Source organism: Haliotis cracherodii, unplaced genomic scaffold (assembly GCF_022045235.1).
Source record: "Haliotis cracherodii isolate W230 unplaced genomic scaffold, xgHalCrac1.p SCAF_2, whole genome shotgun sequence".
NCBI lineage: Eukaryota > Metazoa > Mollusca > Gastropoda > Lepetellida > Haliotidae > Haliotis > Haliotis cracherodii.
The window spans coordinates 45072652-45096280 of NW_027266275.1; the positions used below are offsets into that span (position 1 = coordinate 45072652).

Sequence of the window (23629 nt, forward strand, 5' to 3'; positions counted from 1 at the left end):
CATGCACCCACACATGCACACGCACATACACACTCACGCCAAATTACTTTTACAGTCACGCACGCACACAATCACGTAGACACAAACACAGGCACACTTCCGAACATGCATGCTGTCAGAATCATATGCGCTCCATGTATATGCGTTCCCTTCCAACATTTGTTCAATTAATTTACAAAGAGTATAACACCCGTGTTCACATCTGAGTAATGTAATAAATTTCTCATTCGAAGATAAGTTTAAGAAATCTGGCATACATTCACACATAGTATTCATTACATCATAACGTACATCATCATAACCCCCGGGTACATGATACAATCAATTAAAAAGTGGACCTCAGTCTCGACTGAGTTAAAATGACTAGCAATGACACATGGCAATCTTGTTATTTCCATACCATTAAGGCTGAAGACTGAATTAAATACTTCTATGTGTTGCTTAGTGACACATGATTTCCAACCCTTGTCTCCCCTGGCGGCAACATTTGACACATTAGATCTTAGGCCAAGAAGAAAGTTACATGCTTTGTTTTGCAATGTGTTTAACTTTTTATGTTCATACAACCCCCCTCCACTTGCCGATATAGCCAGTTCCTAAATTGTGAACTTAATGTTCATATGTTCTTTGAGCCACAAACCAACATATATTCTTAGGTCAGTGATAGTTTAATTTTTATAGGTCATTATATGCGGCCTAGTAGGCCTGTTTTATGTTCAGACTACCTTAGATGAAAAGATTAACAATCAATGATGCTTTGTGGGATATAACGGGCAGAGTGTGGATGATGCAGTCGGGGGCGATAAGCAAGGTCCTACCGCGGACTAGAAATCGCGGGTCAAGTTGTCCCTCCACTGTGCTTGGCAGACAGGACCCACAGCAAAGATACTGTCACTCCCCCTGCGGAAACAGCCGGCAGAAGAATTTGGGCTCCCGCTGTAATTAGCAGGCAGCCAGAGTATCGTACACACACCAGCATGGTGTTAAACCAAACCCCCCGACTGCACCATGCCAAACAGCGGGGTGCAAAATGTATAAATACACTATGCACACCGCTGACATCCACACATTATATTATATTTAGATTAAATTATGATGTGGAAGGCAGTTGGGGAGTGGATAAGGGACTGGGAAGGAAAAGAAAATTATGCGCCTCCCCCCAAAGTGAAGTTTCATACTTACCCAAACGGTACCTTTACTCATCACTAAACAATGTCCTGCATACATTTGATTTAAAATGGGCCATGCCGGACCGGTTTAAATGAACTCCCCGAGGAGTATAAAATGGAGCATCATGTTTGATCTGAGGGTGGATACACCTTAGACCCCCCTCTTCCCTGATCACTCCCGCAATCCGCCTATTAAGCGATTTTCTTTTCAGTTCAATTCTTTTAACATAGCTCGCCCCTCGCCAGGTTTGTCGAGGCAACATGTCAGACCATACCAATTTGGTATTCGGGAGTTTAAGCTGAGCGTATGTTATGTCCAGATACATGTTGTCATAAAGTTCCTTTGTCCCCTTTGTACACAGATAGTTTGATCCAAGGTGGATAACCAGAAACTTCGGCTGGGGATGGCGGGCAACAAGTGTATCCACTGCCTTGCGGAATTCTCCCCACTTCATTCCACCTCTTGCATGCCAGCGGGTACCCGTCAGTAGGGAGTCCGATGTAGTCAGATAGTCGTGGAATCGGACCATATAACTGGACCCGATACACCATACATCTGAAACTTAAAACACACTAGCAGCATCTTTGTTATAATAACATCTGCTTTATACTTACCTATTAATTTATTTATGGTATTTATTTATTTATTATTTATTTATTCTGTATATTATTAGAGTTAGTGAACAAGTACGTATTATCCCGTTCCCCCCGTGGAAACGCAACAGGCGGGAACGGGTGGTCAGTCTGTGTTTGTTAGGCGGGCCAAATGTTTGGCAGGCTGAAAGAGATGCGGAAAACATTAAATGCCTTTTGTGCAGACTCATACAGGTTCCATGTGTTTAGTGCTAGAGAAGACTGCACTAGACGTTTCACCTCTGTCGTCAGATCTGCCATATGTCCTGTGGTATGTGTGCTGGTATCTCGTCTGCCCGCGGCGCTGCTTCCTTGAACCTGGACCACTGAAATCTCGAAAGTGCATCAGCTATAACGTTTGCATGCGTAGGAATATACGATGCTTTGAACAAGATATTATGTTGTAAACAGAGGAGTATCAGGCGCCTAAGCAACGACATAACTTGTGGTGGTTTTGCTGTTTGTTTATTGATAATTGCTACCACTGCTTGGTTGTCACAAACAAACAACACTCGCTTGTTTTGTAGATGTCTGCCCCACAGTCTTACTGCCAATACAATTGGAAAAAGCTCCAGCATAGTGATGTCCTTAGTCCATCCATTCTGCACCCACTCGTTAGGCCATCTGCCATTCGCCCATCTACCCATGACAAAGGCTCCGAAACCATGGTTACCTGACGTGTCGGTAAACAAATGTGTATCCGATGAGTTGATCCACTCTGAATCTATAAATGCAGAAGTGCCATTTTGGTTTTGAAGAAATTGCCACCATAAATTGAGGTCCTCGCATATGCCTTGTGTTATCCTTAGTCTATGGTGAGGTTTTGACCCTCCGCACTGTGCGTCAATGAGGCGTCTTAAAAAGGGTAGTGACGTCATGGGAGAAATGACATATGGTTGCCATGGGGAGTATTTTGGCGGGTCTTGTGAGAAGAGAATGTTTGTAAACAAATGGTGGAAAATGGTAAATGGGAACAGTTACTAGTATTGGTTATGCGGAGCTGACCATAAACCCTTTGAGTTAAATAATGCTAAATGATATTAATGAGGAAGATGCCTAATGCTTTGAAGATTTGTGTATTGTTTAGCGGATTTAGAAGTGTTGGTAGTGTTAGCCTAGTTTTGCAGTCTAGTTTGTTCTGTGATGTTTCTAGTGGGTTGCAGTGTGGGCATTTTCCTGTTTGTTATTTCTTTATTTTATGTAGATGGGAGTTAAGTTAAGTGTGACCTGTCTGTAGTTTGGTTATTGCGCTGTCAATGTTTTTGGATTTAATTTCTTTTTATCCCCCCGGCATTATATGCCGGGGGATATAGCGATCAGCCAGTCTATCTGTCCGTCCGTAATCATTTCCTTTTCTAGGACAGAACTCGAAAACCATTCAGTGTATTTGATCAAAATTTGGCAAATCTATCAGTCACGTACTGAAGTGGTGCCTTTTGCTATTTAGGAATTTTAGAATTTTTTATTTTTTATGTTTCCATGGTAACAAGTTGGACTTAGGTTCCATAAGGGTGGTTTCGTTTCCGGAGCGTAACTCAAAAAACGTTAAATACTTTCTTACTAAACTTTGCATGTCTACCAGGCACATACTAAATTAGTGCCTTTTGAGATTTAGCACTTTTCAATTTTTTATTTTTTACGTTTCCATGGCAACAAGTTGGATTTAAGTTTTAAGTATATAATAACTTATGGAGTATAACAAATAAACTGTTAAATATTTCCTTGCCAAACATTGCATGTCTATATATAAAGCACATACTGAACTGGTGCCACTTGATATTAAGGAGTTTTAGAATTGTTTATTTTAGAATTTCCATTGCAGCTATTTTGACATGGGCTAAGAAAAATGTTGGGTCAGTTACCTGGTTTTGGACCATAACGTGTTAAAATAGGTGGGGGGACATAGATGACTTTGTTGACTATACGCTTGTTTAGTTATTGTTTCTTGTAATTTGTCATTTGTTTGCATAAAAAAACCCACAGAAACACACTTGTTTTACTTTCCATTTCATATGGATGCGACCATGGTGGATCTTTTGATGGTAAACAATGTATGCTCCTTCAAGAACATTCAACTCTTGACTCATTACATACAGAATTGCACATTTACTAGTGGTTACTTCACAGACAGCTGCCAGGGGGATATGTCATCTTTCTGATGACTCTTGTTTGAGTGGCTTTTGGAGCATATGTTATATTTTTGGTACTTGGTTTGCCACTTTTGGATACAAAATTTACTTGGCGATGCTTTTTATCTCATTTTTGGATATTTGGTGCTCAGTCAGTGTGTTCGTTTCCAAACACTCCAACATGGGCAGGGATCCAAAGAAATTCTATTTCTTTGCCTTGTTTGCTGAGTTGGTTTGAACTTGTAAGGATTTGGTGTATTAGTTTAGGTTGGTCTTTTTGTGTTTTGCACACTTGGAGTTTGTTTTTTAGGAGTTGTTGGATTTGGGTGTTTGATTGGGTTGAGGCCCAGAAATTTAATGTTAGTTGTTCTCGGCATAAATCCAGGTAATGTTGTAAGCGTTGTGCCATGCTGTGTGCATGTGATTATCTGAGACAGAGTAAGTCATAAATATAGGACAACCGTAATAATCAGAAGTGACACAGTGGCACAGCTCATTCAGCATTTCTGACAGTCAATGTACATACAGTGGGAATAAGCATCTAATAGCTAATGGCAATTAAGTGATTCTAGACATATATATGTCATGGCTACAGGGTAATTAGTCTTTGGAATAAAAATGTTCATTCAGACAAAGGTTGTTCAAAATTGGTCACTATGAAAACTGTTCCTATATTCCCAGCCCCATTTCCTGGCAGGGGACAATAAATATCTGTTACCTTTACACAGCCATTTATGTTCATAATTTAATTAAATTTGGTATAGGAGTAGAACCTTGGCCTTGTTTTGACCTTTGAACTTTGACCATGCTATTAATTCTCTTGCAGTGCATTTCCTTGCACTGAAAACATCACCTCAGAAAGTACTGATCTAATGAGGCTGCAACTTCAAATGCTTAATTGTTCCAACCAATGATGACAACAAGAGGTTCAATCTTATTTTCTATATACTCATCATGGCAGTTTTATTGAAAAATGTGTTTTTGGCCACCGCTCAGAATTATCTGCTCAAAATGTACTGTAAGAAACATAATTTCCCTCAAAATGTAGATTTGGTTTTGTCAGCATCTCTTAAATTGCCAGACTGAGGAGGTGGAAGTGGCATGTATGAATGTCGATAAATGTATGAAACATCATTATTTGTTTGCTTTAAGTGTTTTTTTTAGTGAAACAGTTAAAAAATTGTATGTCTATAGAAATTAATACTTTTGAATGGTATTACTGAAACCAAATGTTTTCAATTTGCTGTCTTTTTTCATATTATGTTCATATTTTTATTTATACTCAAAAACCCATAGACCCGAGAACGTCCAGTTCATTTGTGGCAAAAATTACGGACAATGAAAATTGTTGTTTAGGCCCGCACAAAAGGCGGACAAATTTATTACATGGTATATATTAAAGCCTAGGCGTACAATTCGCCAATCCAAAATTGTATGAAACAAGTCACAAAGGTGGGGGAATCGACGCATACACAAACATGACTAAGAAAAAGGAACCCAAATAGCGAGATAGAGAGGAGGAGGCTTGGGAGGAGGTGGTTTTAAGTTGCTAAAATGAGACAGGGCAAAACACGTATGGAGCGGGCGGCTATCCAAACGGAGATGCGCGTTACCGGGTAATCAGAAAGCTAACGTAGATGACGTCACCGTTTACGTCATATCTTTTAAGTGACGTATTGATTCCCGCCATGAGGTGTAACCGGGCAGCGCACATGAAGCGCAACTGGGTTTTTTACCAGAAAACAATTTTGGGGAAATTATTTGCATTTGTTGCATTTCATATTGTTCTTACAAAACAGAAAAACAGTGACTTCCATGTTACAAAACAAGTGTATTGCATGATGACCAATATTCATAGAATATGTCTTAGTTCCCACTCATAACTGCTGTACATTTGGACATGAAGTAATACTGCTTCAGTTCTTTGTAACCTTAGGGGTCGGGCATTGTACCCTTCTACCTTTGGTCACTTGTACTTTTCAACCACTTCTTGGTTCCTGGAATGATGTAGCTCTCAAAATCACAAGTCAGCTTGTTTCCTCAAGTCATTTTTATTTATGATGGAATTAATCATAAATATACACATATGGTCCTCAGATATTTTCTTGTAGCCTGTATAACTTAAATACAACACATACCTACAGGATGCATTGAAGAGCCTGATAGTAGATTTTCTAGTAGAATTTTAGTAGAATATCCCTTTTCCATTAATCTGAATGTTTTCATTTAACCACACATTGTTCATAAGTAGGTCCATTTCTGATAGTTCTGTAGAATGAATAGATGAAATGAAATTCCACCAAGAAGTCAGGAGATCTTTGTAAAAGTCGTTTCGTATCTTTTTGACCAAATTGTTTCTTAAATATTGGCAGTTGTATTTCAATATGGACCCTAATCCCACCTTCGGTAAGATCATTTAAAAAAAAAGAGTACTTATTTAAAAATCTTCTAATAATTGATAGTTTTGGAGCCATTATTATTAGCTCACCGGGTCGGAAGGACCAAGGTGAGCTTATGCTGTACCATGTCCGTCCGTCCGACCGACCACAATTTATTCAAACAACTTCTTCTTCTGAACCACTAATAGGAAATTAACAAAATTTGGCTGGAAACATCGCTAGGTGGTTGGATTCAAAATTATACAAATGGTGATGCAGACCCCCCCCAAGGGGCTGAGGGGAGGGGCCAAATAGGGGTTATTTGGCTCTATTGCTTTAAACGACTTCTTCTCTGGAACTAAGAGCTAGATATCAGCAATATTTGGTGAGGATTGAAAATTGTATAAATGGTGGGTATGACCCCCCAAGGGGCTGAGGGGCAGGGCCAAATAGGGGTAATGTGGCTATATTGCTTTAAGCGACTTCTTCTCTGGAACTAAGAGATAGATATCAACCATATTTGGTTGGAAGCATTCTCCAATGGTGGGGATTCAAATTGGAGAAATGGAGGGGCTGAACCCTACCCCACCCCTCCTGTGGACAAAGGGGCAGGGCTAAAAAGAGTTTATAACTTGGACACTGTTAAAGGGGCACTGATCTCTGGCTTCTTCCCAGCCGTCTAACACTCCCGCAAGGGCTCACTAGCTGCTGGGAGTCAATTTCCTCGCTAACGCAACTGAGCGTGACAAGAGACTGGGCTACCGTCTGCAAGGACAGCTAAATAAACTTGGAGCCAATATTTGTTTAACGCATTTTTTTAACTTTGATTGGTTACCAATGATCTATGAAGATTTCAACAAAGGGCGCATGTTAATATTAATTTCTTCAGCCTAAACAAACAGACAAAAAGAATGGCGGAAGCTCATCGGATGTCGTTATTTGGAAATTCCCCCAATGGCTATAGTTTAATAATAAAAAAATATCCTTGCAGTGAAAGCATTTTCGGATTTCGGATTGCTTGGATAATACGATTACTACTCCCTTGTTGTCATCCATATTTTCTGGTATAACCCTACACTTGTGTATTTGTCATAATTCACTTGATGCTCAGTTAATTTATTACAGGTATATTTAGTGGTAGCACCACTCAGATAACCTGATAAAGGTTCCCATTTGGCATTTCCCCTGTCTGGGGTAATTATTCAATCTAAATCCTGGTTTGAAGTGAGTTGAAATGTGTGTTATGTAATACGCATGTGGCAGCCCAGCAAGAAATGACTGATCAGTTGATTTACTTTTTTATAAATCAACGGATGATTCCTAGCCATCAAAGGATCAACAGAGAATACGTTGATTGATTAATCACTGTTATCTTGCACAGTGGATATGTCAAAAGTAAGTGTTTCAATGTGTAGGTTTACTAAAGCAGACAGAATACACTCACATAGGCGTGAAGTTCCGATGTAAAAAAAACATACTTTGTTGAAAGGATTAACCGAAAATACGTTGATTGTTCATTGTTATTTAACTCAATGGATTTTGTTAAATGGGCTCCAGGCCATAAAAAACAAAAACACAAAAAGCACCCAAAACTAATACAACAGATAATTAAAAGCGCCAACAATCTCATAAACTAGGTAAAGACATAGAAATAGTACGGATCCTTGCCCACGTTGGAGTGTTTGGCAACGAACACACAGACAAAGCAGCCAAAGCTGCACTAAAATTAGAAGAAGTAAGCGTCAACCTACCAATATCAAAAAACTAAATTAAAAGTATCTCAAAGGAGAAAATCTACGAAAAGTGGCAAAATTACTATCCGACATCTGATTGCAAACTAAAACACCTGCTACAAAAGCCACTCAAAAAAACAAAAATCCATCATAAAACCAAATAAATTGACAGAAATAACTGAACTACAAACAGGTCACACTAAGTTAAACTCACACCTACACCAAATTAAAAAACCGGTGAATGCCCCACTGCAACTTAAAAGAAACGCCTGAACATGTATTACTATATTGCGCACATTACCAGCAACACAGAACAACACTCCAATCCACACTAAATTGAAACAATCAAATGACACTAGCAACGGTACTTAACCCCCTAAATATATATAATATACTGTAAATCGTGAAATTAATGCGTCTCCAAAAGAATGCGACCACTGTCCCAAGCCATGAATGCGACACCCCCCTCCTCTGACTGACTTCACTGAGGTTGGGGATTTAACGTGCGCTTTCCGACTAACAGCGTATGTTGCACACGGGCCGGCCAGGCCATTTAGTGTATTAGCCGAAAAAGGGGCATAAATATTTTGCAATCCGATTTGGGGCTTTTAGGGATTGCTTATATAGGAATTTTGAAATGTGGAGATTTGGAATGTATGCCAGCGGGTGGAGAGCCTAGGGAGGTGTTGTTTGAGTTTGAGTTTAGTTTTTTTTTTTTTGGTTAGCTTATATGCTTATTTGGAGTTTTGTTTTTTATTTTTAAATGCGATTGATTAGATCTGTTTGGATTAAGTAGGGCTTTAAAGTTGGATGTGTTGTTTTGAGGGTTTAATATTGTCCCTAAAGTTAAATCGAGTTTTGGGTTTAGTGAGTTTTGGAGTGTTTTTCTGTGTGAATTGTAGTGTTGGCAGTGAATGAGTATGTGTTCTGTGGTTTCTTGTTGGATGCAGTGTGGGCATTTACCTGTAGCGTGAATTTTTAGTGTTTTTAGGTGGCTATTTAGTTTAGGACGTCCTGATTGTAGTTTAGTGATGGCCCTGTCTAGGGATGGATGGAGGTTCTTAGGTTTGGATAGAGGTTTTTAAGTATTTTTTTGAGTTGGCAGTTTGAGTTTTGGTATTTTGTTTGCCATTTTTTGGTTTAGTTTAGTTATGCTTATAATTTCTGATTTAGAGATGGGCAAATGTAGGCTTATTTCTAGGAGTTTAAGTGATAGTTTGGCTGCTAAGTCTGCATTTTCATTACCGTAAATTCCCTATGTGTGCTGGAATCCAGACGAATTCTGTTTGTTTGTTTTGTTTGGTTAGTACAGAACATCTTTTTAATATTTGATTTATTAATTTGGGACGGTTTTTAGTGATTTTATTTTGTAGGGCCTGGAGTCCACTGAGGGAGTAAGAATAAGGATGTTTGGATGGTTTTATAGTTGTGGATTGTGTAGAGCTGTGGCCATACACATGAGTTCAGCAGTGAAGATTGACTGATTATTTGGGAGTCGATAAGATTTGGTTTGTTTTAATGGTTGGGAGATGTGAACGCCGAAACCTGTGTGATTTGAAGCCGGTTTAGAGGATCTGTCTGTGTAGATTTGGAATGTTTCGTGGATATAGACTACTGAGTTGTTTTTAGAGATGTTTGGGTCCGTTTGAATGGAGGCGAGTGAGATGTTTATTTTGGGCGTTTGAATTTTTGGAGCGTAAGTATCAGAGGGTTTGTGTTCATTTAGGTAGTTATTTATTCTTTGTGGAAGTGGGTTTTTTCGAGCCTGTGCTTGGTTTTTAGCGTTTGTTATTTTTAAGGATATTATGGATGAGAGGATTTGCTTGGGAGGCCGCCCAGAAATTTAAGGATAATTGTTCCCTATGTAGTTCTAGAGGGATTTCCCCTGTTAGTCCTTGTAGTGTTGTGCTACAGGTGACTTTTTGAGTGCGGGTTATTATTCTTAGTGCTTGATATTGTATAGAGTTTAGTTTGTTGGTTAGGGATATGATTAGGGTGTTGAAAATGGCGCTGCCGTAGTCTATTTTAGAACGAATTAGAGCTATGTAGAGGGTGAGTAGGGTTGTTTTTGAGGCTCCCCAGTTGGAGCCTGTTAGGTATCTTAGCATATTTAGGTCTTCATTGCATTTATTTATTAGGCATTTTTTATGAGCATCCCAGGTGCGATGCTCATCGAATATTAGTCCTAGGAATTTGGTTTGTTTCTGGAATTGGACTGGGTTATTGTTTAGTTGTAGTTTTGGAGATGCGGGTTGCATATTTTTGTGTTTGAAGACAATACCTGTTGTTTTATCGGGATTTAGTGAGGAGCCCCATTTGTCTGCCCATAGTTGGATTTTGTTTAGTGATTTTTGGAGTAGGTTTTGTGCCAATTTAATACTTCTAGTGCGGATCCAGAGGGCTCCGTCATCTGCAAATTTAGAGGTGTTTATTTTAGGGGATAGTCCCTCGAATAGGTCATTTATCATTATGTTGAAGAGTGTTGGGCTTAGGGTGCTGCCCTGGGGAGTGCCGTTTTCTAGGGGACATTGGTCCGATAGAGTATGGTCTATCCCCACCGTAATTTTGCGATTAGTTAGGAAGTCTTGAATGTAGTTTACTATTTGTCCTTTGAGTCCTATTTTTTGAAGTTTTTATATAAGCCCGTTATGCCAAACCATATCGAAAGCTTTGGAGAAATCTAAGAATATACCTGTGGTGTATTGTTTATTTATAGTTGTCCTATTTTTATTTCCTGTTATAGTCGAGCGAGGTTGTCTAGGGTTGAAAGGCCTGGAGTGAAGCCGCTTTGATCTGGGTTTATGATATTGTTTTATTCTAGAAAGTGTTGAAGTCTATTTTTAACCATAGATTCCATGACTTTACATAGGTTTGAGGTTAGGGATATGGGCCTGTAGGAGTTTGCTTGGTCAGCTGGTTTGTTAGGTCTTGGTATTGGGATGACCAGAGCTTGTTTCCATGTTGTAGGGACCTGGTCATTTACGAATATTAGGTTGTATAGTTTTAATAGTGTATTGTGGAGTTTTGGGGGAAGTTGTTTGATTATTTGATATGAATTTAGGTCGAGACCTGGGGCTGTCCCATTTTTCCTGTTACTTGTTATGTATAGTAGTTCCTCCATAGTATATGGTTTGTTTATGTCTAGGTTATCATCTTTTGATAATTTGGAGAATTTAGGTTCTGACTTTAGTTTATCCTGGAATTTTGGACGGAAGTTGCTAGTGCTGCTTACTGACGAAAAGTGGTTGGCTAGGTTGTTTGCTTTTTGAGAGGTGTTTGTTGAGTTGTTTATGTTTGGAGGTTTTTTTAATGTTTTATGCCCCTAATGGCTTGTATTTTGTGCCAGACTGTTCTGGCGTCTGTAGTGTGGTTAATTCCCTCACAGAATTTTTTCCAGTTTTTTTGTTTTGGCTATTTGGACTAAGTTTTGTACTTTGTGGTTTAATTCATGAGCTGTTATAAGATATTTATGGTCATGCTTGTCACACACCCCTCCTCTTACTTACTTACTTACTTATATTGGAGATTTAATGTGCGCTTTCCGACTGCAAGCATATGTTGCACACGGGCCTGGCCAGGCCATTTCATGTGTTTCCGAAAAGGGCAAAAGTGAGTTCGTGCTTTAGGGGTTGCTTATATAGTAATTTTGAAATTTTGAGATTTGGAATGAATGCCAAGAGTGGGTGGGGGACGAACTAAGGGAGCTGTGTGTGTTGGGTGGTTGTTAGATTAGGTAGTTTTGGTTTTAACATTTTATTTGGGGTTTAAATGCGACTAATTAGTCCTGTTTTAATTAGGTATATGCCTAAGGCTTTGAATCTTTCCAATTTATTTTGTGGATTTAGGATTGATTCTAATGTAAGTGCGGTTTTAAGATTTAGGGTGGTCTGTAGTGTTGTTCGGTGTGTTTGGTAGTGAGTGCAGTGAATGAGTGCGTGTTCTGGTGTTTCTTGTTGTTTGCAATGTGGGCAGTTTCCTGTTGTGTGTAGTTTAGCTATTTTACGGTGATTATTTAGTTTGGTGTGGCCTGTTTGTAGTTTAGTAATTATTCTGTCAATTTTTTGGGATGGGTGTAGTATTTTTGGTTTAGTTAAGGGTATTTTTAGTACTTTCCTGATTTGGCTATTTGAGTTTTGGTATATATTTTCCATTTTTTTGTTGATTTTTTGTTGAGTGACACTTTTGATTTCTGATTTTAAGCTGGATAAGTTTAAGCTTATTTCTGTGAGTTTAAGGGATAATTTTGCTGCTTCATCTGTGTTTTCATTTCTAAAGATTCCTACGTGGGCGGGGATCCAAATGAACTCTATTTGTTTACCTGCCTTAGTTAAGTTGTTTGAGCTTTTGAGTATTTGATTTATTAGTTTGGGGCGGTTTTTAGTGTTTTTTATTTTTGAGGACTTGTAGTCCACTGAGGAAGTTGGTTAGGATGAGGATTTTTTGGTGTTTTTTAGATTGCTGATTGTGTAGTGCTGAGGCCATGCCCATGAGTTCGGCCGTGAATATGGATTGGGTGTTTGGGAGTCTGTAAGATTGGGTGTTTTTGGTTGGTTGTGCGATGTGGACTCCGAAACCTGTGTGTTTTGAGATCGGATCTGAGGATCCGTCTGTGTATATGTGACACCAATTTGGCCAATTTTCGTGTACCGTATTCAACCCAATAAGCGCCCAGGGCGCTTAAAATTAAAGACAAGTGGTGGGCGCTTATTGGGGACCAATTCAGAGTCAAATTGGCATAAATTCATCAGTCAGCCTTACCGTATTTTCTTGAGTATAGTGCTCACTTTTTCTCTCCAAAAAACACAGCTGTGTAGAAGGGGGTGCGTATTATGCACAAATTAATGAGTTTTGATGTTTTTTCCCGCATGGAAAGACATTACTGTGAGCACGTAACACCGGAAATACCATGTCAACAAATCCATACTGAAGTTCGCAAATTATTCATGTAATTACACTGTCTGGCTATAAAAAGTGTTCTTTGTATATCTAGACTTATGTTTGTAACTTATTTCATTAATTTTATTCAAAATTCCTTTTAATATTATTTTAATCAATTTCGGCGAAATCGTTTTTGAAACGATCGGAAGATCGCACAACTCACCGTTATTAACAGCAACCACGGTCAGATTACTGCTATTGACGCCTTGAAACAAACTTTAGTTGACAGAGAATGGATACATATATCATAAATGACATACTTTGATTCGTTAAAAGTCATATTTGCTTTTGTTGGACGATTCTATGTCAACACGTAATTCTCTCAATCACGTGCACGGGAGCCTTGACGGTGACAAGTCAGACTGGTTCCATGTAAAAAATAATACCCTGCAATAGCGATCAGCTGCTTCGCATAGGGTTATTATTATTTTAAATATGTTTAGTAAAAGCTGCATCTAAATTAACAAGATATTGGAATATATTATTCCTGATAAAAAATAGTTTCAGATACAACTTTTGCAGATCCTTGCATTAAAATCCTGTAAAGTTATATCATTGGGTGTGTCTTGACCGAATCACCGGTAGATTCCAAGAAAACGTGTGTACAGCTGATTGCTGTGTCCGGCTTAGTTTATGAGAAAATACACAAGGTAATCTTAATCCCTTGATATAAAACAATGCCTAGCTGAACAAAATATACAATTTAAACGGTAAATCAACATGTCTGGTGATTTTTTATCTCAAATTTCGAATTTGTAATGACAAAGTTTCTCATCACCCGTTCGTTTGCCGGACTTCGCTGAAGGGGTACGATGTAATTTTTTTCTGCACATAATATTCAAAGTCACAAATATCTAAAATAAACAGAATAAAGTCATGCCCCGCTTATACGGACTTCAAATATCCGGAAACCTCGCTTCCCAGATGAAACGAAATAATTACTATGTATGTATGCTAGTGTGGTGGTTTTAGCGATGTTAGGATTGGTCTGTTTATTTAGTGTATCGGCTAGTGTTGTGTCTATTTTTCGTATTTTAAGTTTTGGACTGAAGATATTGGATGATTTATTGTTTTGTTTAAGATCATATATTTTGTGTTCATTTAGGTATTTGGTTATTCTTTGGGAAATTGGAGTAAGTAGTGGAATTTTCCGGGCTAGGGCTTGGTTTCTAGGGCTAATATTGTTTTTTATTAAGTTTTTGATTAGAGAGTTTGATTGGGACGTGGCCCAGAAGTTTAGGGTAGGTTGTTCCCCACGTAGTTTAAGTGGCATTTCTCCTGTTAAAGCCTGGAGTGAGGTGGAGGAGGTGCCATGTTGAGTTTGTGTGATTAGTGTTAGGGCCTGATACTGGATTGAGTCTAGTTTTTTAATGAGAGAGTTGTTTAGGGTGTCGTAAATGGCACTGCCATAGTCTAGTTTGGATGTAATTAGTGATATATAGAGTGAGAGTGAGGGTGTTTTTAGAGGCCCCCCAGTTGGAGCCGGTTAGGCATCTTAACATGTATAGGTCTTTGCTGCATCTGGTTACTAGGTTTTTAATGTGAGCATCCCAGGTGAGATGTTCATCAAAGATTAATCCTAAGAATTTGGTTTGTTTTTGAAATTTGATTTGTTTGTTGTTTAGTTGGAGGTTTGGGGAGGTGGGTTGCATATTTTTGTGTTTAAATACTATTCCTGTGTTTTTTTCTGATTTTAGGGAGAAGCCCCATTTGTCAGCCCACTTTTGTATTTTATGTAGAGATTTTTGTAGTAAGTTTTGGGCCATTTTAATGCTTTTAGAGCGGATCCAGAGGGCTCCATCATCCGCGAATTTTGATGTGTTTACTTTGGGGGATAATCCCTCGAATAGATCGTTAATCATAATATTGAAGAGTGTGGGGCTTAGGATGCGGTCCGATAGCGTTTGGTCTATGCCCACAGTGATTTTGCGGTTTGTTAGGAAACTTTGGATGTAGTTAATTATTTGACCTTTAAGACCTATTTTTTGTAGTTTTTTGTCTAAGCCCGTTATTCCAAACCATGTTGAATGCTTTGGAGAAGTCTAGAAAGATGCCTGTAGTATTTTGTTTAAGTTGGCCTGTTTTAATGTCCTGCTCTAGTTATCTAAGGTTTAGCGTCCAGGAGTAAAACCGCTTTGGTCTGGATTTATTATGTTTTGTTCTAAGTAGTGTTGTAGCCTTTTTTTTGCCATTGATTCCATTACTTTGCATAAGTTAGATGTTAGGGAGATTGATCTGTATGAATTATCCAGGTCAGCTGGTTTATTGGGTTTGGGGATTGGAATGACAAGGGCTTGCTTCCAAAGTGACTGGACCTGTCCGTTTAGATATATATATGAGGTTATAGAGTTTTAGAAGAGTTTGGAGTAGTTTGGGTGGTAGTTGTTTAATTATCTGGTATGAAGTAAGGTCCAAGCCTGGTGCTGTGCCCTTTTTCCTATTTTGTAGGACATGGAGTAGTTCTTCCACTGTGAAAGGGAGATTTATTTCTAGGTTATTATCTTTTGGCTCTTTGGTAAATTAGGTTTCTGATTTTTAGTTGTTCCTGGAATTTTTGGTTGAAGTTGCTGTTACTACTGACTGAGAAGTGATTTGCTAGGTTATTAGCTTTTTGGGTGGGGTTTGTTGAATTGTTTATGTTGGGAGTTTTTTTATGATGTTTAATGCCCCTAATGGCGTGGATGTTGCGCCAAACTGTTCTGGCGTCTGTATGATGGTTAACTTCTTTGCAAAAAAATTTCCAGTCTCTAGATTTAGCTGTTTTAACTAAGCTTTGTAATTTGTGATTTAGTTTGTGTGCTATTTTTAGATGTTTGAAGTCACGTTTTGCTTTATTGAATGCGGATTTGCGTTTACGTCTAGTTTGTTCTCCTCATTCCACCAAGGAACCGAGGGTTTGCCTATGTTGGTTGTTTTGAAAGGAATGGAGTTTTTAGCTGCATTTATTATATAGTCAGTTAGGTTTTTACAGTAGATTTCGGGTCGTTACTTTATAGGTCAGCTAGGTTAGCCTGGTTGCAAATTTCCTTAAAATTTGTCCCAGTCGGCTTTGTTGTAGTGAAATTTAGGTTCCTGGTTTGGGGTTGGTGTTGGGATGTTTACGTCTCCTATAGTTATATTTATGGGGAAGTTGTCACTACCTAGTGGTACTCCGTGTACTTCCCATTGAATACTTTGGGCTAAATCTGGGGTCCATATGGTTAAGTCGATAGCCGACATTTTGTGGTGTATTTTGTCGTATCTATTAGGTTGGTTGTTTTTTAGTAGTATTTTATTTTATTTTATTTTATTTATATTAGGTCATTTTGTTCTATCCATTCTGAGATGAGTTCTCGTGTTTATCTATTTTATCTTCTATACCCCAGGTAGGGTGGTGGGCATTAAAGTCTCCTAGGAATATTGTAGATTTATTGCCTATTTAGAGGAGCGTGTTTAAATCCTCATGGTTTGACCTGTTTTTCTACCCAGTGGTATATATTTATGATATTAATTTTTTGGTTGTTATATATTTGTTATTTGGATACCGTTTGCTTCTAGGTTTGGTGTGTTTATTTTTATTTCTTTGTAGTTTAAGTTTTCCCTGACGTATGTGATTAGGCCGCCTCCGGCTCTACCTGGGTTTGTTTTGGCTCGGTCAGTTCTTATTGAGTTATAGTTTGGTAGGGGGAATTTAGATCTAGTAGAGAATTTAGTTTCCTGTGTACAGACTATGTGTGGACCTTTGTCTCGTTTGAATTTAGCTTTTAATTCCTGGCCGTGGGAGGCTAATCCGTTGGCGTTCCACTGAAATATAATTAGTCCTTCCATTTTTGGGGATGAGAGGTTGTTAGTTTGTTTTGAGTTTTAGGTTTTGTTTAATTGGTAGCTTCCCTTAGTTGGAAGAGAAATAACTTGAAGGAGAGAGTTGTGAATTTTAGTGTTTGCGCTACTGAGTGAAAAGTTTTAGTGCTAGCATTTGGTGAGCTTTGCTTATGCATGTAGGCTAGGAGTAGTGTGAGGTTATTAAGAGTTTTAGTGCTAGTTAATTGAGGAGTTTTGCACTTAAAGTTTTTGTTCGTTTTAGGGGCTGAAAAGGTTATTTCATTTATTTCCTCAGTGGAAGAATACTCGACTTCGTCGTTTAGGTTGGTTTTTATTGTTTGAGTTTCCATTGGGGAGGCTTGTGGAGGTGTTTGTGGTGTGGAGGGTGTAGCTGTAGTTTCCTCAGTGTTTGTGGGGTTTTTTGTGCTTGCTTGTGGGGAAGTGTTGTTGCCTTGGGGGCTGTAGAGTGTTTGGCTGAGGGTTGTTGTGTGTCTGTGGTTTTGCTGTTTGCTTTGCATACGGCTGTTGATGTTATGGGAGTGTGTGGTATGGGAGAGTTGGTGAGTAGTGGGTGTGGTGGGGGTGTGGTGGCGGGCACTGGTTTGCGAGTGATGTATGTTTTATTCATTCGCAATGGATGCACCAGGGAGAGCATGTGCCTGGGCAATCGGTTTGGGGGCATTTTATACCTTTAGTTTTTTTAATGTACATTAGGTGGCCGTGTAGTTATAACCTCTCAAGCGTCAGTGGCTTTATATCTTCAGAAAATTTCCTCTGTCTGGTTACAGGAGAATCCTCAGACTGACTGACTGATATAGAAGATTTAACGTGCGCTTTCCGACTGTAGCGTATTTCACACACGGGCCTGGCCAGACCATTTAGTGTATTCCGAAAAGGGTGAAAGTGGTGTGTGCAACCCAAGAGGGGGCTTTTAGGGGTTACTTAATTATATTGAATTTTTGGAATTTTTAAATTTGGAATAAATGCCGAGGTGGGTGGAGGAGGGAACTAAGGGAGCCGGGTGAGGTGGGTGTTTGTTTGTTTATTGGATTTTGGATTTGTAGATTAATTAGTTTTTAGATGCGCTTAATTAGGTCTGTTTTGATTAGGAATACGCCTAGGAATCCTCACCTTAATCCAACCTTACATTACATTACACTAATCACACACCAAATATCACCTCTTATTAGCACTGAGTAGGGTACTTCTGCTAAAACAATACATGGGCGCAGGCTCGTGTCGGCCTTTGACGAACAAAGACTCTGTGTTGCGTGGGTGGCGTCTGTCTTGACTTGCAAGGTGTGATCAGTGAGGACATAAGTGAGTAGAACTCTTGTCTTGACCCCAGCAGTTACAATTCACAGGATGTAATTAGTGTTTGAATGACATTGTTTATATACTTGTTACAAGTGCTGCTCAATAAACAGTGGTGTGGAATACATAGTTGTTTGTTTTCAGCGTATGTCTAAGTTGGTATTTCTGCTATCCAAAATGTCTTATTATTGATATAAATGCGATGTTTAATAATGTGAGCAAAGACCACTCTCATTTTTCGCATTTAATTCACGCTCACGTTAATTTCACGATTTACAGTACATCTATATATCTAATCAAAACAGGCCTACTTGGCCGCAATTAAAAATAAAAGAACAACAAACAAGCTGTCAATAAACCCTAAAATTCTAAACCTATTAAAACACAAACAAACTCCTTTTAGAGTATAATTTACAGTCAATGTGTAAAATGTGACTCAATCAGGCAATTTATAAAATGCCTAAATATTTCAGTCATTTTACAAATTGACTGAAAAATCTGTCCATATATTTAACAGATTGACTAAAAATGATTAAGACGTTCAAAAGGGATTCATGGATTAATTATGCTAGTATTAGAAGCCAAACAATATAGAAAAGTAGTTTCAATTCTAACATTTTCAGTCACTTGGTGATGATATTAAACATAATAATGTTTGGAATTCGTTATCATATTAATACAGATGGGAATTGTTTTTCAGTCAATTTGTAAAATAACTGAATATTTAGGCGCTGAATAAATTTCCTTAGTAAAAGTTTTACACAATATAAAATAAGTAATGCTCAGGTGAAATATTTACTTTGTGTTGCAAGTCTAAATAGTGTAAAGGAAAATCATAAAATTACCAAGCAATTGACTTATCAAAACTTTGTCACCATTATCGATGCTACTATTATGGTTCTATTATGGTTCTGTTCGGATGAACAAAACCTTCCAAATGGTGTGCTGGTTTTCTTGGGGGAATTAGTCAGCAAAGAGCCGGAGTCACAGGAGACTAATCACAATTTTATTTACAAGAACAATTAACAATGAAACAATTTACAATATCTTAGAAAATAGCTGAGGGTGCCACAGAGAGTCGGTACAACCCTCTGCGCTGTGGGAGAGAGGTCTGCTTGGTATGAGCATCAAACCCCTTCTGCCTAACATTTTGCTTCAGTATGTATTTAACAAAAAATAGAACATTGAAAAGGAATATGATTTGTTGATACACGATGGGTTGTGCCATATGCTAAATGAATGGCTAGAGAGAGGTGAATACTTAATCCTGTTAATCCTGTTGGACTGGCACTAATCTTGTTGACATATTTACTGGGTGCTTGGAAAGAGATTATGGTATCATTATAGACGAGCTTGTATGGGGGCTAATCCTTAATGAGTCTAAATTGAAGTAATTGCTGAATGTTATTCTAATATAGGTGATGACAGATTTACTTAGATAAAATAGTTCAAGGCAATCTATAAGACTATGTAGACATATCTTTTGTCTGGGAGATGGGATCTTGATACCTTAGGCTAGCATTTATCTAAAAGCTTCAAATCTATTAAACTATGTAGACATAACTCTTGTCTTCTTGAATAGTATGTCTATTACGAATGGCGCAGCACAGGTCACGAACAGGTCTAGATTTCTGCTATACATCCGGGTACTCACTGGGAAAAAACAATAACAAAGGCAACAACCAGCCCATGGGAATTGCTTTAGATCAGTGCCCCTTCAAGGTCCGCACCATATAACCATATGTACAATTGGTTTAAACATATTTTTATTTCAAAAGAAATCTGGATCGGTAAACAAGCAAAACTTGCTTATGAAAATACCTCTCCAGGTAATAACTTTACAACAGCTGGTTATATATAAGATTATATGTAAGATAGTGCTAAATATAAACATGCTAAATGCACAAATGAAATATATGAAGCCAATGCAAGTGGTGTTTGTGAAATAGGATAATACAGTTATCCATTATTACATGCATAAAATTGGTTATGGGTCGGGAAGGCGAAAATCAATCCCTCAGAGTTAGAAATTACGTTCGCCTTCCCGGTCATCACAAAAATTCTTATTATGGCAGATGATCGCCTTCTCGGTACTTGTTAATTACAAAGAAAACACCAATGAAATGAGGACACTATTTAATCTGGGCAACAAAGTCAATATATAACAAGCATAGTATAACATATCATATATCATGCATGTATTTGAAGATGTATATAGACATACATTTTATCATTTATGTAATAATTCAGTTCATTCCCAGTGCAGTAGATCTGCCACATCGTCAGTGTAGTCTATTGTTGTCATCAATTGGTTCAACAGATCTTCTTTCAAGGCACAGAGTCTAGAGTCAATCACTCGATATTTTCTCTTCCGAGCAGGTGCTCTTGGGTGAGCGCCTAGCTGCTCAACCCTCACTTCTGTTAGAGATTGTTCACGTTTCAGAAGATTCACTACCTCGAAGATGTTAGGGTGAGTCTTCTGTGCGCTCTTGTTCAGGTGATGATGCCATCCTTCAAGGTTGTTGTTTGTTCTGCGTCCCTGGTTTCCGAAGTGATTCCACAGGTCCTTGCTCCAAGATCCTTCTACCCATGTAGTGGTAACATAGTCCATGAAGCGCGTCACCTTGACGCCTTGAGGACTGTCTGCAATCGCATCAGCCCACACGTCTTCAACCATGTCTATAGTGGCACCAAGGGAAGGGCAGAAGCTCGTCTTACAACCTTCTTCACTTCTTCAACGCTAGTGTATTCTGTTGCCAGTCCTTCCTTCTGTACGCGTCGCCACATACACTGGGTAAAGTGAAAGAAGCAGCCTCTAGTATGTGTAGTTGCGAACACAGATTGAACAACGTTGTGGGCAGCGCGCTCAAAGTCTAGCTGAAACACCCGGGGAGTCCAGTCAGAACCTAAGTTGTGTGCTGCCTCTTGGATGTATTCAAAAGCTCTCACGTAAGTACACTCTGCCTTGTTCTCTCCTTCTAAGTTGACGTGTAGTCTACTTTGAGGCAGGCGTGGAACAGTCTTGTGACGCTGGCGGGAAAGGATAGTCTTCATCGCTGCAAAGGTCGGGATCTCAGCCAGCACACCATCAGGTACAACGTCATGGTTCTTCCTCAGGTTGGCGATCTCATCATCGTAGATCCTGGGTATAGGAGTCACCTCGGTCTTGGTACGATGAACTAGTTTCGATTTGAAGGCATCAACGTGCATGATGAAGGGCTGTTCTACATGGTTGTGTGCCTGTCCTTGTGACTGAAGGACATAATCGGAGGTGATGAGTTTGGCCTTGCACTGGCTGGTGACACACTTCCAATAAGTTTTCTCATCAGTCTTCTTGTTAATACGATACTTATGACCACTGTAGTAAAGATGCTTGCCGCCACGAACAGAGTCGATGAAAATCAAACGTAGCTGTGCATTAGCCATCGTTTTGAACCTTAATGATCTTGTACATATAAAAATCTTATATACTTCTTACTTGGGTTTCAGAACAAAGAGACATCCTACTCACAATTCAAACAACTTTTGCGTCAAAGTCGCATCTTCTCAATACAAGATATAGTAGTAGAGACTGATTCCGTGTGTTGTTATAGCTTCATCATTTCTTTACTAGATTACTTAATCTGAGTTCAATGGAAGTTATTAACCACGTTCTCTGAGTTCAATTTTAACAATTTTAGTAGATAATCTCTTTCTTTATTTTTTCGTCTCACGAGTTCAATGGAAGTTAGTAATCACATTCTCTGATTTCAATTTTTTTTATCTCTTTCTTCACTTGTCCGTCTGACAACACCCCAGTGTCCTCAATGTATAAGTGTCCGTTATATACATAATGAGGGTACACATCACTGATCTTTTCATTCACCTTCCCGGTCCCCAGTCCCTTACCCCTCCATTCGCCTTTCCGGTACTACTGGTAAATAGATTTTCGACTTCCCGGCCCGACACCATAAAATTAGCTACTCGAATCTTTTGCTTTTGACAATGAAATCGTGAACTGATTTAAGAATAGTCATGTTTGTAGAACTGCTAACTAAACTACTGCCATGTAATATCATTTTTAAATCATTACCCAATGTGTGTAGAAATACATAGTGTTTCTGATATTATCGTATTTTTGACAGGTAGAGAAAAAATGAATTGAGTCTTCAAAGTGATACCCACAAGTGCAGTCAGATATGTCTGATACATGTCGTCTAAATTTATCAGCGTTTAGGTCACTGCAGCCGAGCCTAAGGCGACAGTGGACAATTTGGCATGATCTATGACCGTATTTTAAGTCAAAATTATTAATAATAAAAAAATTCTGGAAAGACATGAAGTACTTTTTGCTCAGATCCATCAATTTAGGCTTTAATAAGGGGGAGTTATCTGTAACTCAAAAAGAAGGAATTATTACCTGCCTACCCAAAGAGAACAGGCTGGAAAAATTCTGAAAAAATTGGAGACCAATCTCGCTTCTTAATATTTCGTATAAGTTGGTTTCTTCATGTATTGCTGAAAGAATAAAAACTGTTCTTTCAAATTTGATTCATTCTGAACAAAGTGGTTTCATGGCTAATAGATACATTGGTGATAAAACCAGGTTATTATATGACATTTTATTTTATACTGAAAAACATAAGATTCCAGGGATGCTCTCATTAGTTGATTTCGAAAAGGCTTTTGATTCTGTTGCATGGTCCTTTATACCAAAATGTCTTTCTTTTTTTGGGTTTGGAAGTAACATCAGAAAATGGATAAATGTCTTGTACACCAACATACAGTCATGTGTAACTGTGAATGGAAGAACATCCGCCTGGTTTGATATACAAAGGGGATGTTGTCAAGGGGACCCCTTCAGCCCTATATTTTTCTTTTATGTGCCGAGATACTGGCAATATTAGTTAAGAAAAATAAAAATATCAAAGGATTATGTATTAATGGTAAAGAAAATATCATAGAACAGTATGCTGATGATACTGAATTCATTTTGGATGGGAGCAGAACCTCATTCGAAGAAACAACCGAATTCATACTTTAAAACAGTTTGCTAATATTTCAGGTTTAAAAATAAATTATGATAAGTCCAAAGTTATTTGGATAGGGAGTAGAAAGAATAGTGATGTAAGGTATATACCTGAATTGAATATTAAATGGAATCCAGCAACTTTTAGAGTTTTGGGGAATTGTTTTCTCCACAGATCTTGATTTAATTGAAGATTTGAATTATAGAAGGAAACTTTATGAAATCGAACAAATCATCAAAAAGTGGATGAAAAGAATTATTACTCCTCTAGGAAAGATAGCAGTTATTAAGGCATTATTAGTTTCTAAATTGAATTATTTTTTCTTATCGTTGCCCAATCCTTCAGAGCAGTTTATTAAGGAGTTGAACAAGTTACTGTTTGCATTTTTATGGAATAATAAACCAGACAGAATTAAACGTCAAGTGATATGCAAATCCTCTGCAGATGGAGGTGTGGGAATGGTTGATGTTTTTAAGTATGTTAAATCTCAGAAAATCTCTTGGATGAAGAAAGTGTTGTCTGAAG

The 23629-nt window shown here is 38.3% G+C and overlaps 2 protein-coding genes across 4 annotated transcripts in view; one reads left to right on the top strand and one right to left on the bottom strand.

The window, feature by feature from the left end:
- The window catches only part of LOC139469159 (nucleolin-like), a 374233-nt gene that overhangs the window by 287975 nt on the left and 62629 nt on the right, over positions 1 to 23629 (top strand). The gene's annotated exons all lie outside the window — the stretch shown is intronic.
- On the bottom strand, positions 2051 to 2680 carry LOC139468994 (uncharacterized). The gene has a single exon (XM_071251131.1). The coding sequence runs from the start codon at positions 2678 to 2680 to the stop codon at positions 2051 to 2053; it is 630 nt and encodes a 209-aa protein (XP_071107232.1).